Below are 17,793 nucleotides of genomic sequence, written 5' to 3' on the forward strand. Positions count from 1 at the left end.
GCGACTAAGGCTATGAGAGACGCCGTAGTGGAGGGCTCCGGAAATTTCGACCACCTGGGGTTCTTTAACGTGCACTGACATCGCACAGTACACGGGCCTCTAGAATTTCTCCTCCAAAGAAATTCAACCGCCGTGCCCGGGATCGAACCCGTGTCTTTTGGGTCAGCAACCGAGCACCATAACCACTGAACCACCGCGGCGGCGGAGGATCGAAGTGCCTGTTATTGTGTACACCTTCAGCGGTGGTGTTGCTGGTAAGGGAGTTGTAGTAGGGCGGAAGCTGGGTGAGGTGGATAGAATTCATTTTATAAAGAAAGTGTGAGGCATGAGAACACAAAAATGACAACCAAATAAGAATGTTTCGTGGTCATTTCAGAGGGTCTGCCATGAAAATTTTACGATGTGAGCAGTTATGTGCAGTGCATCTCGAGCCGTCGCATGGATGAAGCCCGTCCAAGGTTGTTGATCGAAGGGGCCAGTGAAGGAAGGAAAAAGGGACGCAGGGGGAGAAAATGGAGGGGTACTGTTGCGATAGAAGGGTTCAAAGATGAGATGAAAAAAAACGCTGGCCAGGAGAGAAACAAAGAAGATTTTTAGTCGGTCTAATCGGTTCTATTTCTGCCCCAAGCGGCTACAGCTCGGAAGCAGAGTGCTCAGTAGAGATTCCCTGCAGTCTTGGACAAGGTTCGTGCGGAGGACTGCGCTGGAGTGAGAATGTGGGAAGTGTCAGCACGAAGCAGTATCCATTGCCGCCGCTCAGCCATTGGCTTACTGGGCACGGTGTTTGACTAGGCCTTTGCCTAGTTAAGTGAATTTTTTTTTAGTGATGAAGACACAGCTATTTCAGTGGGCTGAAACGGCCCCCCAAAAAAATGGCCGATTTAGCAAAGGTGGTTAGTGTGGGATTATAAATGCCTAAGGGAGGCTGAAGAAGCTAGAAAAGTGTTCATGAGAGACTGCATCTCTGCAGTGTTAGAGCATGCTTCGTTGTCTTTCAGCGTAACCTCGGCCGCGCTGACATTCCTCCTCTGCCCAGGTGGTGCACATTCTGGAGAACAAGAGCTCGCGGGTGACTGCCGGTGTGCTGCGGCTTCTGCAGGACCGCAACCCGACCTGGGTGCTGTTCTCCCCGAGGGACTCGCGCTTTCCCCGACTCATGATCCCCTCCCAGGAGTGCCCGCCCGGTCAGTTCCCACGCGGGGAGATCGGTCTGCGCTTACAGGAGCTGCGGGAATAGTGTTCAAATGTTTTGAGTATTTATTTGATTCACACTTCGAAGCAAATGGCAGTAACCAGGAACATATTAAGGGCAATACAAGTAGTGCAACTCTAAGGAACACTTTTATTGCTCACAATTTTGAGTGCTTGAACTGGGCACATATCAGCAAGGTTTTGATGTAAATTGGGGCACATAACGAGCATTCCACTGTGTAGGCAAATGGATGGAATGCACACTTCCTATGTTTTTTAAAGTTTCTTCATTTGAGAAGCATGCTCGGAAGTGAACACAGTGATGACAGCCTTTTTTTGCTGTAGCTTATGGAGTTCGAGCACGCTTTTTCTTTTTCTTTTTTTAACCCACCTGATTGACAGAACCTGAACTGTGTCTCTTTGCAGGCTTTTTTGAGAGGACAGCCGACTTTGCCAACACCCTGTTTCTCGCAGAGATGACAAAATGGCTGCCGGACTCCACCTTCGCTCAAGGGTGAGTGATCTTGGAAGTCGGCAAACTGCCATCACTGGTCATCGCCCGCTTTTTCAAACCTGTGTCAGGTGATTTCTGGGCTGCTTCCTGTAGTGTCGCTAAGCTCTGGTTCACGAGTCTCCACTTCCTTGGGACTAACTGTCTGAGCTGACGATTTTAAGTTTAAAGCATGTTTGCCTCTCCTCACTGAGTGAATTACGGCAGTGTACGTCAAGCGAGAATCTGTTCCAAAGTGGAGGTAGTGCGGTGATCTTTCCAGTGAAAAACAGGGCTGGGAAAACAAATTGAAGCCTGCAAAAGAAAGGAGGGTCTCTGGTGATGTTCTTCCCATGACTTTTCAGTCGGGCTTTGCGCTGTAACCCGCTGAAGGTTGTCAGGTAGTGCTCTGATGCAGAAGCAGCACTTGGGCCAGACATCATGTCCATGAGTGACATGATGTGTGTTCAGCTGGCCATCTGCATGCTGTACTATCAGCAACGAATGAAACGCAAACGAGAGAAGTGAAGTGCCAAAACTATAGCGCCAGAATATTATCGCCTCGAGAGGAAATTGAAGTGAGGTTGATTAACACTTCAAAAGGATAGTCTTCGCGCCTTCGGTGTGAAACTAGCCTCCACTAGTACTGAGGCTCCCCCAACTTAGAGCTTCTCATATTGCTGTCCGTGGTCAATTTGTCTTGTTCACGTAACATTTCTTGCTTATGGCTGAGGCTTGTCCGAAGGAAGAGAGAAGAAATGCGGCTGTGTACTATGCGCAGGCGGCTCATTCGCCAGCTGGGCCCAGTGGGCAGCCTGGAAGTGGAGACCAACGCCATCCTCGAGTCATACGGGATAGACCATGCGGACTTTGCGCCAGACATCCTCAACGACCTCGGGGTCAGCCCAGGGTGGAAGGTGCCTGAGGTCAGTGCGTCAGATGTGTCCTGTCTCCCGTGACAGGTGGAATAGCCTTAGAAAGGGCAGCTCATCGAAAGATCGGCGTGACCGGCGTTGTTGCGGTTAGCTGGCGGCGCGAGGCTTTACAGATCCTAACGGACACACAGCACATCTTCACATCTGCAGCGCAAAAGAACGAAGGCGACAAAGAACGGCGATCCTCGTCCTTATTCTTTTGCTCTGTAGGTGTGAATTGTAACTGCATATCGCCAGTTAGCCGAACACTTAGCACTTCAGACACAGGTCATCAGTTGTCTCTGCAGATTGCTTACTGTAGCAGCAGTCAAGTGCTGTGCCTTCTGTTGAGGCAGCAGTATTTGTCTGCACAGCCTTTCGTGGTTGTGTTGATCAGTTGGAATGGCAGTGTGATAAACGTGCAGTCTGTGTGAATGAGGCTGTGTGACTGTTGCAGTTGGCACAATGCCCATTGCAACAGTCCACACTGCTTTATTCGCAAGGGGGTCATAGCGTCAAAATGAATGTTTGCAAACGTCGGACTTGAGTGTACCACTCTGTACATGAATACGCCTATATGGGTGTAAAAAGGGCGTAAATAGGGAGTGCGCTAGAGGACAGCTTATACTCCCTTTTCACTCCCTTCTGTTCAGAGTGCACGACCTGTACTGCACTGCCACTATTGAAGCCGCAACTATCGAAGCAGGCAGGTTGTGTGAATGCTTCTTTTCGAGTGTTCCTATTTCTGTGCGCTTGTAGGAAATGTAAAACGCACGGAAATAGATACGGGACTTTGTTTTTGAAAATGCCTGTGCACTTCGAGTGCACAGTGTTGGTCAAAAGTCTTTAAAGGGGCCCAGAAACACAATCTTAGTTAACTGTTTTGCCTGGTGATTGCATACAGTGAGTTATAATGGTGCTATTAGCGTCGGTAATACCGCGTACATTCCGTTTTTTAATATTTTAATGTCCTCCCAAAAACAACTTCATGGCTCTGATGGTGTCGCCACACAGTGGCGGGTTTTTAGCAGCGGATATGACATCACCTGGCGCGAGCTTGATGACCGGACAAACAGTAAATATCCTGCAAATTGTGTGAATAAATAGAGACACATTTTGTCACCTGTCTGCGTTTTATATTAGATCAACAAAAACAATTTGTTTGTCTTAGATAAAAGCCCTGCAAAGCAAGTAAAATAAAAATACACCACCAGGGGCGCTCTGGCATGGAAACAACGCTGCCAGTCTCACAGAGAGCAGGCAACCATGGAGTACAAACATCCGCGACGTGCTCTGGCTGGCTGTTTTGATTGGTTGCGCCAGGTGCCGTCATTGGGAGAGCGAAATAGGAGTGGGAAGCCCCGCCAAAATCGAGTTGAGGGCAGCGTTTTGTTTGCTTGTATTTTGAAATTTCTTCACTGAATAACTCCCATTCCTGTGCATCGATTCCTGTAATTCTTTTTAAGTCAGCATCTGTGTGACATGAAGAACCCACCTCAAGTATAGCCGGTATTCCCCCAGGCAGTGTTTCGCAGCCCCTTTAAGGCCGAAGGCTTTTCGCTCCAGCTGCATAAGAGAGCCATTGCAACACTATTAAAGACCAAATAACCTTGAAATGCTACCAGAAGTTTTCTTCGTGTGATGGAGACACTTCCTGCATCACTTGTGTCTTGAATGATCTCTTACGCGGAGCATTGTAGGGAGATTCATATCGCTGCAGCTGAATGCTGGGGCCTTAAGACTTTTGGCCAGGACTGTACCTTCGTTAGTGTTTAAGCTGCGATGACTGTTGTAGTTCAGCGTCAGCTGATGCTAAGTTGAGTGGTCCGTGTTTGAGACAGTGTTCCCGTGGTGACTGAATGATCTCCAAAATTGAGCCCTGGCTCGCTATTCTGCGCCTGTTGGGGTGAAACACCTGGAGTGGAAGGTGTCCTGTGGGTGCAGGGGCCGTATTAATTGCCCACAGTCGTGGTGGGGAGGCAGATGGTGGCATGGTGGTGGCCGTGCAGGAGGACCTGGTGGGCCGCAGGGACTTCAGGGACCAGCTGGTGTTCACGGTGGACCCCCAGACGGCCCGGGACCTGGACGACGCCATCTCGTGCCGCCGCCTGGCGGTGCCCGAGGGGGAGCAGCGGGAGCTGTGGGAGGTGGGGGTGCACATTGCGGACGTGTCGCGCTTCGTGCGGCCCGGCACCCAGCTGGACAGTGTGGCCCAGAAGCGGGCCACCAGCGTCTACCTCGTGGAGCAGGTCAGTGGTCAGCTCTTTGTATCGTAAGAAGGGTTAATTGGAAATTAAGAAGCAGTACAGGCAGCATACTGGCAAGCCAGTCTGTATTCTCTCTACTTCCTCCTTTTCTCCCATGCACACGAGTGCATGCAGCGTACCTGCCACACTTCATCTTCATCACACAGCTGTTGTTACAGAGTTTATACCCTGCCAACAGACTAGAAGTTCTATGCGTGAAAACATGCGCTGTATGTGTGGAGCCAATGTTTACATATGAGTATTTTTTATTCAGTGCATGAATAAAAACGCGCTCTGACAGTACGGTTTATCGTGTATATAAAGAGGTGGCAAAAAGTTCGTAAGTTTTCTTTACATGTTTTTGTTATATGCACTTTTTGCATGAAGTCTCGGAAGGGCGATGCAGAACAGAATTCAAAATGAGAAATGAATGTAGGGGAAATCGCTTTGAATGTGTTTACAGCGCCAAAAACGCTACCATGGCTCACATAATGCCACTACAAGCAGGGAGATTGAAGCATTATGCTGGGCTAGAAGAGCCGCCACTGTACTCCGTTTCATACATAGCAGGCAACGCTGCCAAAGCTAGCGCGCCTGTTCGCGCAGGCTGAGTCCGCGGCCAAAAAGTAGTTCGCCATACAACCAAAGCCAGCGCAAGCTTATTTCGTTGCAACAAATCTTAAGGGCTGTGACTGGCACCTCCTGGACTTCGTTTTGCCTCTTGCCACATTCTCATCCTGCGGCTCATCAAGACTTCGAGAAGCAAAGAGTACACGTGGCGGTATGATATGCGGTTGGTAGGTCGAATCGTCCCTACTCAATCCGTGCCCAAAAAGTAGTTCACACTCTGTGAAAATTGTGGCCAGAGAGGCCGAACACTGAGCGCCTCACAGCTTCGACAGTGATTTTCGGTGCTACCAGATCGGTTTATACTGCTCTTTGTGTTCGTCCAAACATTGACCAGAGTTTCAACAAGAACGAATGATTCGTGTCGGAGTAGTATGATTAAGCAGACACACTACTTCAGCAACCTTCGCAGCGTTGCCTGCTTTGTATGAAACGGAGTATAGAGAGCTGTGAAGGCACCTGCCTGTTTCCACATGTTCCCACTCTCGGTCTGCCAGCCCTAGGAAACACTCCTCACTTTGCATTCCTGCTCCCAGTGCTCAACAGCTGTCAGCACCGGAATTGCAAGAGCAACCGAGTGGCGACACTGGCCGCACACTGGTCGTCCCGTATCATTTCCGCTGCTTCTGAGCATTAACTGTTGCAGTGCCACGTGATGTGACATTGCAAGAGCGAAAGCCGCGAAGACTGCTGTGTTTGCCGCATAGAGGCACCAACGGCACTGGAGCACGCCAGTCACTGCAGTCACTCATTGCGATCATAGACAGTCCTGTCACGGCAGCTTGTGTTTTACTGTCTTGATCCTTTCACGTGGTTTGGCCATATTTATAGTAATTGAGCGCTAGCTAACAGATAGTTGGCATAGCGAGTTTATTATATCGAGGTCAACTGCTGCAACACCTTTGTTACACGGAGTTCACAAGTACAGGGTCCGTCAAAAGTTCCCAGGCCACATGGCCCGCTTTTCATCGGTATATCCTGGCACTTAAGATTCCGATAGAGCTATCGAGGTTCTCAGATGGTAGAACGATCCTTCTTCTATTCTCTACAGATATTTTGAGCTTCGAGGGTATCTCAACAGCCCGACTATGCTGCTCAAAAGCAAACCCTGTGGCCTTGGAATTTTTGACGGACCCTGTACATGCACTTCTTTGGAGGCGGCATTGCGGAATTGAAAAACTTCATAACATTGCGTACTTTGCTACATGGAGGTTCGTTAAGTCCAGGTTTGAGGAGGTAGCTGAGGATCAGGAGTGAACTCTTCTTTCTTTGACGTATAGCAATGAAATTTGGCTTGCTTATTTGAAAGTGCATTTAGTGAATAAATACAAAATTTCACAGAAATACCTCAAATGGTTTTAATGTTCTGAATTTTTACATGCTTCACGGCCTTACCAAACTTGCAGAAAGCCTAGCATAACACCAAATCATGGCAGAAGGAATGGTTGATGCAAAGAGTTTCTCCAAGTACTCATATCAGCCTGATTTTTTTTCTACAGTGTGTTATATCCATGCTTACATAATGCACTCATTATCACCATGTTCGATTAGCAGCAGATTAAAAGAATGAGAAAGTAGTCAAATTTTTGAAAAAATCATTTTTCAAAAAATTCGTCAGGGAACATAGTGCAAGAAACCACGTACATGTCCGTCAAGCCATTTTTGTGCTTTACTTTCTGCACGCAGTGCAATGGGATAAAAAAAAAAAACACTTAAGGAAACTGGTATTGAAGTTGCATGAGCAGTTCATGCCTGTCAAATTGCATCAAGTCCTGTGTTGTTTAGTGCCATATTGCTGTCCTTTCATTTATTCGTCTCTGCACGGCTTGCATGAGTGCGAATTTGCGCTTTGTTGTTGACACCAAGCAAGTGAAAAGCAGATGCAGAATGCTTCATTTTAAGCTGTTTCCTAGGCAACAAATCTTAGTTACAAATGTCCCTGAATAGTGTGGCACCAGCCAGGAAAATGTACATTGTCATCCTATCTGTATATGGTTTGTATTCTCCAGCTGAACAGTCAAGCAGTTACTGCATGTCAGCTTGCAACTGCAATTCTCAACAATACGAACCGAAAGGCCAGCACCTGCTTAAGCTTTATTGCATACCATTCTGCCACTAAATTGCTGCAGTGTACCAAACATTCTGGGATAACATTTGTGTGGTAATGTACCCAGAGTTGCTTGTTGTCCCTGCACACTGGGACACGGGATGACAACAAGGAACTGGTATGTCATACACTATTCCCCACACTTCTTTGGTCTTAGTTTTAGGCTGTCTTCCGTGCCCTTGGTGATTTTGGCACTGCATCAGGGATTCAAGTGACTGATCTGATGAACATGTCGCTGAGAGCGAAATGAGTGCTCACTTTTACAATGTCAGCGGCTTTTTCTGGTTTGTTTCAAAGTTACGTAATCTGCGTGCAGTTTCTTGAAGCCCTGTGGGTTGCTCGTGCAAGCTTTATGACAGTGGTAGTTTTGTGACAGCATGATGCTTGTCAAGATCCCGAGTGCTCTTGCGACCACTTCAAAGCATCTTAATGTACAGAAAACTACTCACCACTTATTTAGAGCTGCTCTATAAAGTGTTGAAGTTTGCAGGTGTTTTGAATGTTGTTCATCATCATCATCATCAGCCTGACTACGCCCACTGCAGGGCAAAGGCCTCTCCCATGTCTCTCCAATAAGCGCTGTCCTTCGCCAGCTGCGGCCACCGTATCCCCGCAAACTTCTTAATCTCATCCGCCCACCTAATTTTCTGCCGCCCCCTGCTACCCCCCCCCTATCCCCCTGATAGGGGGGGGGTAGCACTGCCTTCTCTACGTTGTTCATCTGGTGTTAAAACTGTAATTGGAGATGTGTGGGAAAGGCTCTTGTCCACCACACACTGACGTGCACGTGGCTGATGAGGAGAGGAGTGAATGAAATGGCTGGATGGCATGGATGTGACCTGCGCAGCAGCTGTGAACGCCTGCCCCTCCTCGTCCTCCTGCGTGTGTGCAGGTGATCCCGATGCTGCCCCGGCTGCTGTGCGACCACCTGTGCAGCCTACACCCCGGGGAGGACAAGCTGACCTTCTCAGTGGTGTGGACGCTCACCTCCGACGGTCGGGTGCTGAGCGAGTGGTTCGGCCGCTCCATCATCCGCTCGTGCTGCAAGCTCAGCTACGAGCATGCCCAGGTGGGTGCCAACTACGCACCAAACAGCATCCGAAACGGTGCTCAGCTGGGTTAGGTTGGCTGGCCGATGCTGGCTGATGCTGACCGAGCCACTGTCACTGCGAGCCAATGTCAGAGGTGCACAAGTGACTATGCAGCATTGAATTCGGGGTTTTGAGTACGGCTGTTCGAGCATCCTCTTGCCGCGCCGGCCATACCTGGACGCAGCCTCCCTTCGGGAGCAGAGTCAAATTAACCGGTGCAAGACCCATGGCGTCCAAATAAGCAAGCACCATAGACTTCAATGGGTGTTGGCGAGGACCGAGCCAGCAGTTTCAGCTCTCTGGATTTCCGAACTAACAGGGGTCAAATTGACGAGGTTTTACTGTACAGCATATCGGATTTCTTACAAGTTGCTACGAATAATTTAATAATGTTCAGCGAAATAAGCCCTAGGATATTTGCCTCCTCAAAACTGTGGAGAGTTTCCAGTAGTGGGGTAGATAAAGATTGGAAACTGTGAAAAATTCATGAGAATACAGGCCGGTGGAAAAGAAACCGCATGTGATGCAACCGCAATTCTCTCCAGCATCCACTTCGTGCATCAATTTCTGGGCATTCTCCAAGGCTTCCTTTTTGTGCATTAATGTACTTCCCCCGTCGTCTGCCTGTGAGGCCTGCTGCATACGTCGTTATGCATCCTCAGCGACCGTAACCTCTCGAGAGAGGAAAGACTTTGTGTCCTTAATTCTCCCAAGCTGTGGACTGCTAGATGCGTTAGGGAGCCCTGCCAAGGAGCTTAGAAGCAAACCCCTTGGGCGCTATACTTTTGAAGGGAGCTGTACATGATGAAAGGTGGAACAGTCCGAGTGCAGATTTGAGTTTAGATTGATGTGAGCCTGGAGGACTGTTAACGTTGCACTTGCTTTAATCAGTGGCTGGAAACCTTTGCAAAGTCTAGCCATCCGAGATGTATAACTCTGACTGCCCATGCTGTTGGGCACGACTCAACAGCCCAGAGTGTGCAACAAGCACCCTGCCCCTTGCAGGACCTGCTGGATGACCCCGCACAGAAGCGGGAGGCAGCAGGCGAGCTGCCCCAGGTGCTGGGTGGCTACACCGTGGAGCAGGTGGCTGAGTGCCTGCGAGTGCTGCGGGGCATGACGGAGGCCATGCGCCAGCGCCGCTTCAAGGGGGGCGCCCTGCGGCTCGACCAGGTCAAGGTGGTCTTCTCCCTGGGACTGAACTTCCAGCCGTACGGCTTCTCCGTCTACGAGCACACCGAGAGCCACAGGTGAGGGGGGGGGGGGGGGGGGGGCAGATTTCCGGCAGATTACTACGTGTCCTGTTAAGAGCATGCTTTGTACTATGTACAGTGAAAGCTCGTTAATTCGAACCTCGATAATTCAAATTTCGGATAATTCGGACTACACTGCTTGGTCCAGCCAAGCTCCATAGAGGTCTGTGTATAAAAAAGCCCGTTAATTCGAAAGCGAGTCAGTTCCGCTACGGATAATTTGAACTACGCGCCGCCGCGCCTGAGCGGCTTGGCGCACAGCACGTGGCAAAAAAAAAAAAAGAAAAAGCATCTCCGCATAGTTAGAGGCTGCGCAAGTCCTAAACGGGGACAGAAGATGGAACCAGATAAAACCGTGGATGAGTGGTTAAAGCCTACATGGCGCCATCACCGGCGCGGCGGCCGACAGAAGATGGAACCAGATAAAACCGTGGATGAGTGGTTAAAGCCTACATGGCGCCATCACCGGCGCGGCGGCCGGTGGCACCGGAGGGTAGGGGGCGGCGGCGGTGGCGGCTGCCTATCCTCTTTTCCGTGCAACCTCCGGAACTCGCAACTAAATACTAGTCAATTCAAGCCCTGTTAATTCGGAAATACGGATAAGTACTGCTGGCGCGGCCCCAGCCAACGCCCGGGAAAGGCTATGACTCCGGACGGGCGCTACAAACTATGCGCGAAAAACTTTTTTTCTTTGCAAGTGTCGTCCGTCCTTCCACCCATCAGTAGCCAACGGAAGAACGCGGTCCGCAGCGATCATGAGGCCGGCTTTTAGCATCGTTCGCTGCAAAAGGCGTTTGCTGCTGCTATCGCGCATTCCAATGATTGAGTGGCAGTAGACAGCCTCCGCCCCAATCGCCCATGGGACGATAAGGAGAACCTACTGAAAACGAGGCTTGCACAACCGGACAAGCGTTGGCACTCTGCCAAGTCTCTTCCCCCCTTGCTAGAGTTAACCCCAAAAGTAAACACACCGTGATGTTATCTCTGCGCAGCAACTTGGCGCGCCGCCAAGAAATGCGTTGTGGACCGTGACTGCGCGAAAAGGAGGGACACGTTTTTGTTTTTTTTTTCGTTCTTTGGCAAAAATTGGGGGGGGGGGGGGGGGTTCATTATGCAAGTGGGTTCGTTGCGCGAGTAAATACCGTACATATATGTACATATATCGTAATGCAAATGGTTCTTGCCGGTTTTTTCGGCGGCCATTCGATAATTCGAACATCGGATAATTCGAACTTTTTTCCCGGTCCCGTGAAGTTCGAATTAACGAGCTTTTACTGTATATGGAATGATTCCAAAAAGAGGCACGATGACAAGTTTTTCTCTGTGGCAATGATTGATGCTTCGTCCCTATCAATGGGGTGTCCTGTTGATGCGTTGTGTTCCGCCAAAGCATTAGATGTAGAGCGGCCGTTCACAACGTCATTCTGATGCTCTTTGAGCCTTCGTCTGAAATTTCCAGCTTCGCCAATGTAGGCAGCGTCACAGCCCTGGCATGGTATCTTGTACACCACACCAGGGTATCTTGAGCGTTCTAGGCGGTCTTTAACTCGGACCAGCTGCTGTTTTAAAGGAAACGTCGTTTCCTTTTTTGAAGAATTTGGCGAGTGTATGTTTGTTATTTACGCTATGCTACAAAGTGTCCGGTAGGTAATCCCATTAAATGCTACAAACTCACTCTCGAGCAGGCCGGAGTCCACACCAAGCGGGATCCCCATCAGCCTCGAGAGTCTAACACACAAATACAAGTTAAACACTGGGGAATCAGGCCGGAGTCTGCACCAAGCCAGATCTTTGTCACCTCTGAGTTGACCTGATCAAACCACCTCGTTCCCTCAGATGAACAATCATTTGGCAAAATTCTTAACATTCTGCCTGTTCGAACTGCCAGGCTCCCGAGCTGTGCTTGCAATGTCGTCGTCTTCGTCACCTACCCGCGTTCTGGCATGTTTAACTGCCAGTCTCTTGCTCTGTGGATTGAAAACATGGTCTTCCTCATCTTCCGTCCGTGTGCATGGAAGCTTCATGAGACGAGCATGCAGCAAGCCGCACGAAATGACAGGAGATTAGAAGCAGGGAAATTCATTTACAAGACCCAGTTCTATTGCAACGTCACGGGGAATGGTAGTGTAGTAACCTGCAAACTTTCCTTGTTCTTAGTCTGTTCTGTGCTTTGCACTTATTATAATTGTTATGATAAATGCTACGTCATTTTGGCCATCTCGCGCAGATAAAAAAACTCTCTTCTGAGATGTGATTATGGCGATGTCCATCAAACTGTGTCACTCCATTATGGCGCGCATGACTTTCTCTGTCTTGCCTGCACCACTATGCTCACCACCCTACTCTGCTCCATTTTTACTAGGACATGCCCCAACATGCAGCTGGCTGTTGTAGGCAATGTTCAGGGCTACTTTATCTCAACCGCCACTTTCACTTTGTCATGCTCTATGACACGGGGGTGGATTCTGGGGCAGTTGTTTGGAATTTGGGATTACACGGAAGTGGTTGTGGCTCTGGTGTAGTGGTACTGAGTGCAAGGTTGTGGTACTGAGCGCAAGGTCTGGTTTACAGCCAGGCCTCTGCAGCAGCGCTTCAGTTCAGGTGGAATGGAAAGACTATTCGTGAAGTGAGTTTTCAGCAGTCCAATAATCCAGAGCCCTCCAGTACAGTGTGCTGCGTAACCAACTGTTTTGGTTACATGCAGAATTACAGAAGTCATTGGAACAGCTAAGTGCAGCGGCACTGGATAAGAAGACGCAAACAATGCAGCAGTCACTGACCAGCGGCATGCCTGATGCTGCATCTCTCCTAGGCTAATTGAGGAGCTGATGCTGCTGGCCAACATGGCGGTGGCGCACCGGTTGTACAAGGCATTCCCCGACCAGGCCTTCCTGCGCTCCCACCCGCCACCGGACGACGCCCAGATGGTGGAGGTGGAGGCGCTCTGCTCAGCCCACGGGGTGGCCCTTGACACCACCACGGCCGGCACGCTGCAGGTGGGCGACTGTGCCACCCCCTTTTGCCACCGGTGGAGTGCTCGGAATTTGCCGTTCGCACCATCATGTTGATGGGATCGTACAGGAATCTGGACTTGGCTTGCTCTGCAGAGGGAGCCACACTCTTTTCATGCGATGCCCCATCCTTTGACATCCGGGTATACTACAGCTTGCTGTAGTTTCTCACAGATTCTGGCCTTTTCACTCACTTCAACAACACCCAGTTCAATCTAGCCGAGACCCTTACTTTTTTTCAAATTTCGCCGTAGTAGAATTCAGCGGGGAGTTCCCCTCCCATAGGGTCCATTGTTCAACTTATGGGTAACCTGGTTGCATCAGTCAGGCCTCCTTTTCACCCCTCCTTTCTCTCTCTTCGGAGGCCTTTTCAAACTGCATTCTCTGCCCCCTCTCCCTCTCAAACCCCTCCCTTCTCCCTCCCAAACTCAATTTGTTGGTGCTAAATTGACCCCCCCCCCCCTCTATCTCTATCTCTTTGCCACAGTCAACAGAGCCACACTGCAGTGCCCTGTGTCCTCCCCCTCTTCTCCTCTCCTTTCTCTTCTTTTAATCCCCATTTTCCCTGCACCAGTCTGGTGCAGTTGGGGACTTGGCTTGATGAGCAGTTACATATGCCAGGGCTTCCTTTCCTTCACTAATCACATCCTGTCTCCGAAGTGGCAGAGTCAGCTCTTCACGGCTGCGGTAGCTGCATAATGTGTTCTTGCCCACATTCACTTTGGGTTCTCTTCATGGGCCTATTGTAATTGATTGATCATTTCCAAGCCTGGAGTTCTGTAAACCTCTTTTTTTTTTTTACAGCCTGTGATACAGACTTGAAGAAGGAAAAGAGCATTGCAAACAAAAAGTAGATACGGGCTGAGGCAGGCTAATGGAAGCATTGTAAGCATCTGCCTTGGCCCATGTATAGCTCTGGGCGGACTTAAATCATAGAGCCCATGCTCATGGTGGCATGCAGAGATGCAGCATTTAGTGCTACTGCCTTTGCATTTGAAAAATTGGTGCTTGAGGAAAGGAAATGGCACAGTATCTGTCTTGGGTATCTGGGTGGACACCTGAACCACATTGTAAGAGAAGGGAGGAAGGTGGGAGTGAAAGAGAGAGATAAAGAGGTGGCCATAGTAGAGGGCTTGTTGGAGCTCTGGACTCCAGAGCGCCCTAACCACGGAGCCATCCTTGCCACCCTGCTTGTGCACCTCTCTCCCTCTCCTCCCTGGAAAGTTGAGAGGGGAATGTGTAGTGGAATTCAGGAAGACTGCTACGTTTTACTGCCACCGGTTATCCCAAGTCATTAATCATAGTTATTCACCTAAGTTCCAGTTTCTTGTCTTTGTTCAGAGGAGGTACCACAATGTTAGCATTCAAGCAAAACACCCCAAGGGTCTCCTAACCGAGATCTTCTCCTGAGTGCAAATGCGCTGAGCCTGGTGTCTGTTCTGTGGTGTGTGCAGGCCTCCCTCAACACCCTGGTGGGCATGGATGATGAGCTGTCGCATGCCAAACTCAACGTGCTCACCCACATGCTCTCCAAGCCCATGAAGGTAAGGGCTTGAAGACTGCACGCAAAGAAGGTGTTCCAGCTTTGCTGGAAGAGATCTGGGGACTGTTCGGGATAGGTCAACGTTGTGAAGCCATCACAGGCCAGGATTTGTATGCAACAATGGGGTAATGCAAGGCTTCCAGGCCAGTCAAACGCCCCTGGCAATTTATCACCATCAGTATCCCTCAAATTAACCCTGTCCTGTGTCAGCTCCAGCCGCCTTTTCCTCTCAAACTTCCTAACCTCATCCGCCCACCACCTCACCTCTGCACGTAATCTGTGCCGTTGTGGGTGATGTAAATCATTTTTTAAGGTGAAAGCCTTTAATCGCTCATTCTCCTGTCCGTTCGACATTACATCAATCGCCTGGGGTGACTCATTGACGAGCGCAGCTGCTATGATCCATGACTAGCTAGTTATGACTGATTAATGACTAACCAGTTATGATTGGTTAATGACTAAGGAGTCATGACTAAAGTCATTGTTAACTAGTCATGACTGGTTAATCACAAACTAGTAATGACTGGTTAATGACTAGTTAGTCGTGACTAATTAGTTGACTAACTAGTCATGATTTGTTAATGACTAACCAGTCATACTTGTATAATGGCTAGCTAGTCATGAATAACCAGTCATGACTGAGTCATGAGTAACCAATAATGACTACTTAATGACTAGTTAGTCATGACTTGTGACTAGTTATGACTAGATGACTTCCACTTCAGATGACGCAGTTATGCCCGCGAGTATGAGCCATTAAAGCATTCAAAGAAACACAATGGTGTGGTCTCAGTCGTAACAAACATAGGCAGTCATTGGCAGTCGAAGTAACAAAGGCTTTTGCCTAGAACACTTTAGGCTGCCAGAGTGCCCCCATAGTTTTTTTTACCATGCCCATGTTTTTGTGCCAAGCGTGATACATTAATGCCTGGGCAACCGGAGGAGATTGAATGTTCCATTGGATGGTGTCTCTTGCATCATGTACAGGCGTGGACAAAAGTAAATGGAGCACGCAACTGTCTTTGAATATTTTTCACGCGTCACCTAATTGAAATTTCCAGCAGTGGTGCGCGCACGCTGGTAGCGGAGGTTGGTGGGCTTCCTAGTAGACAAACAACGCTTCTTCATTACCAATGGAGAAAGCGTGATTGCACTTCAAACGCAATGGCGTGCTCCGTTTACTTATGGCCGCGCCTGTATCTTGAGGGCTCCCGAACTAAGTGGCAGTGAGTGTCAAGATCACTCCTGAAGTTTTTAGGGAATACTGGCCTTACGGAACAGTGGTAGAGACGCAATCATTCAAATCATTGACTCAGGCAGAGTGATTGCAGACAGGCCACTGTGAGGCTAATCCCACCTGTACGTTCACGGCACCACCACCTCACTTTCAGCCGCCCCCTGCTGTACTTGCCCTTATGGTACAGCATGATTAAGGCCCCTAGTTCCCCACAATTCCATGAAAAATTGCATATTTTAGCATTCGCAGAATTTTGTGTTAGCATCCACAACCTCTTTTTAGATTCTAGTGTTATTACGGCCGCCACGGTGGCTCAGTGGCTATGGTGCTCGGCTGCCGGCCCGAAAGACGGGGGTTCGATCCCGGCCGCGGCGGCTGAATTTCTTTGGAGGAGAAATTCGAGGCCCGTGTACTGTGCGATGTCAGTGCACGATAAAAAACCCCAGGTGGTCGAAATTTCCGGAGCCCTCCACTAGGGCGTCTCTCATAGCCTTAGTCGCTTTGGGACGTTAAACCCCATAAACCATAAACCAACCTAGTGTTATTACGGAGATCAGTCCCTTCTTTCCATATCCCCACCCGTTTTCTCCTCTCCACTTGCACGCCGCGTGCATTGCCAAAGGGTCATTAAAAAGCTGGCTTCTCCTATGTGCTGCTAAGCCTGGTAGTGAGGGCCACTTTAGTTGCCTCCAAATGCTCTAAAAAAAGAAAATTCACCCTATTTATTCATACCTTGATTCTGAATGTAATGCGAGGTGCATTGTGAAAGTGTTTGATGTCTCCTGTGGAATTTCACAATTTCTTTGTTCTCCATTCATGGAATTCAAAATTTTCCACTGCAGAATGTTGAGACTTAAAGGGAAGCTGAAATGGTTTCTTGAGAATTTGAGGTTATTCAAAAATTTGAATCTGTGAAGCTTCTAGGTAAATCATGCAAAGTACCTTTGCACTAGCTTTTAAAGTGGTGACGTAATCCTCAATTAAAACTGCAACGATGTTCAGGCTTGTCCTCAGTGCATTTGAGAATGCAGGGAAACTTGTAGTTTCGTCATTGTCACCGAAATTTCAGATGTCCACTGCCTTCGCCTGCTTGCTGCTGTGCGTCGACCAATGCCGTCAAACAATGCTTCGTGGGCTTCACCTTCGATGGCATTTGTTTTCTTCCATGAAACAACAGTTTCTCTGCCGGAAAATAGCACCGTCGTAGGTGACATCATTATCGGGGCCTCTGTCGTCGCTGTGCACTGCAGAGGAGCCTGAATGCCGACACTGCTTTATTCGGAGATTACGCCGCCATAGAGAAAAATTATTTCGCGGGATTTACCTTCATGTTCCACACATTCGGCCCTTTTAAACTCATCGAATTCTAAAACCTCTTCAGTTGTTCTTTAGACGTGATTACACGTGGCTCAGGACAGGGCTAACTGGACATTATTATGTGAGGCCTTTGCTCTGTAATAGATGTACACAGGCCGATGCTACTCGTGATGATAGCTGTGTTCCTTGGCTGTTTTATGCGTGCAAGGAAGGTGAATGCTTTTTTCACACGACAGACTTTGAGGCTAGGTTTTAGCATTGGGCGCAGCTGGCAACATTGCCACAAGTAACTAGCATGCAGTGTGCACAGTGGAAATTCATTTCTTCTGATTGCATCTGTTGCTGAAGCGGGGAAGGGAAATGTATGCAACAGCTGTATCTTACCAGTACTCACCTATGGGGCAGAAACGTGGAGGCTAACAAAGAGGGTTCAGCTTAAGTTAAGGACAACGCAGCGAGCCATGGAAAGAAAAATGATAGGTGCAACGTTAAGAGATCGGAAGAGGGCGGAGTGGGTGAGGGAGCAAACGCGGATTAATGACACCCTAGTCGAAATCAAGAGGAAGAAGTGGGCTTGGGCAGGGCATGTAATGCGAAGGCAAGATAACCGCTGGTCCTCAAGGGTAATGGAGTGGATTCCAAGAGAAGGTAAACGTAGCAGGGCGTGGCAGAAAGTTAGGTGAGTGGATGAGCTTAAAGGGGCCCAGAAACACAATCTTAGTTAACCGTTTTGCCTGTTGATTGCATACAGTGAGTTATAATGGTG

General features: G+C 49.0%; 1 protein-coding gene across 1 annotated transcript in view; it reads left to right on the forward strand.

Annotated features, from left to right (window-relative positions):
• Positions 1-17,793, forward strand: part of LOC149362167 (uncharacterized) — a 91,657-nt gene that overhangs the window by 61,347 nt on the left and 12,517 nt on the right. The window contains exons 15-22 of the mRNA XM_089572930.1: positions 1,037-1,184; positions 1,618-1,705; positions 2,463-2,607; positions 4,605-4,844; positions 8,468-8,644; positions 9,672-9,916; positions 12,732-12,915; positions 14,385-14,474. Coding sequence (XP_089429056.1) covers positions 1,037-1,184; positions 1,618-1,705; positions 2,463-2,607; positions 4,605-4,844; positions 8,468-8,644; positions 9,672-9,916; positions 12,732-12,915; positions 14,385-14,474 — 1,317 coding nt within the window. The remainder of the gene's footprint in view (positions 1-1,036; positions 1,185-1,617; positions 1,706-2,462; positions 2,608-4,604; positions 4,845-8,467; positions 8,645-9,671; positions 9,917-12,731; positions 12,916-14,384; positions 14,475-17,793) is intronic.

Source organism: Amblyomma mixtum, chromosome 2 (assembly GCF_055824585.1).
Source record: "Amblyomma mixtum isolate Tamu chromosome 2, ASM5582458v1, whole genome shotgun sequence".
Classification (NCBI taxonomy): Eukaryota; Metazoa; Arthropoda; class Arachnida; order Ixodida; family Ixodidae; genus Amblyomma; species Amblyomma mixtum.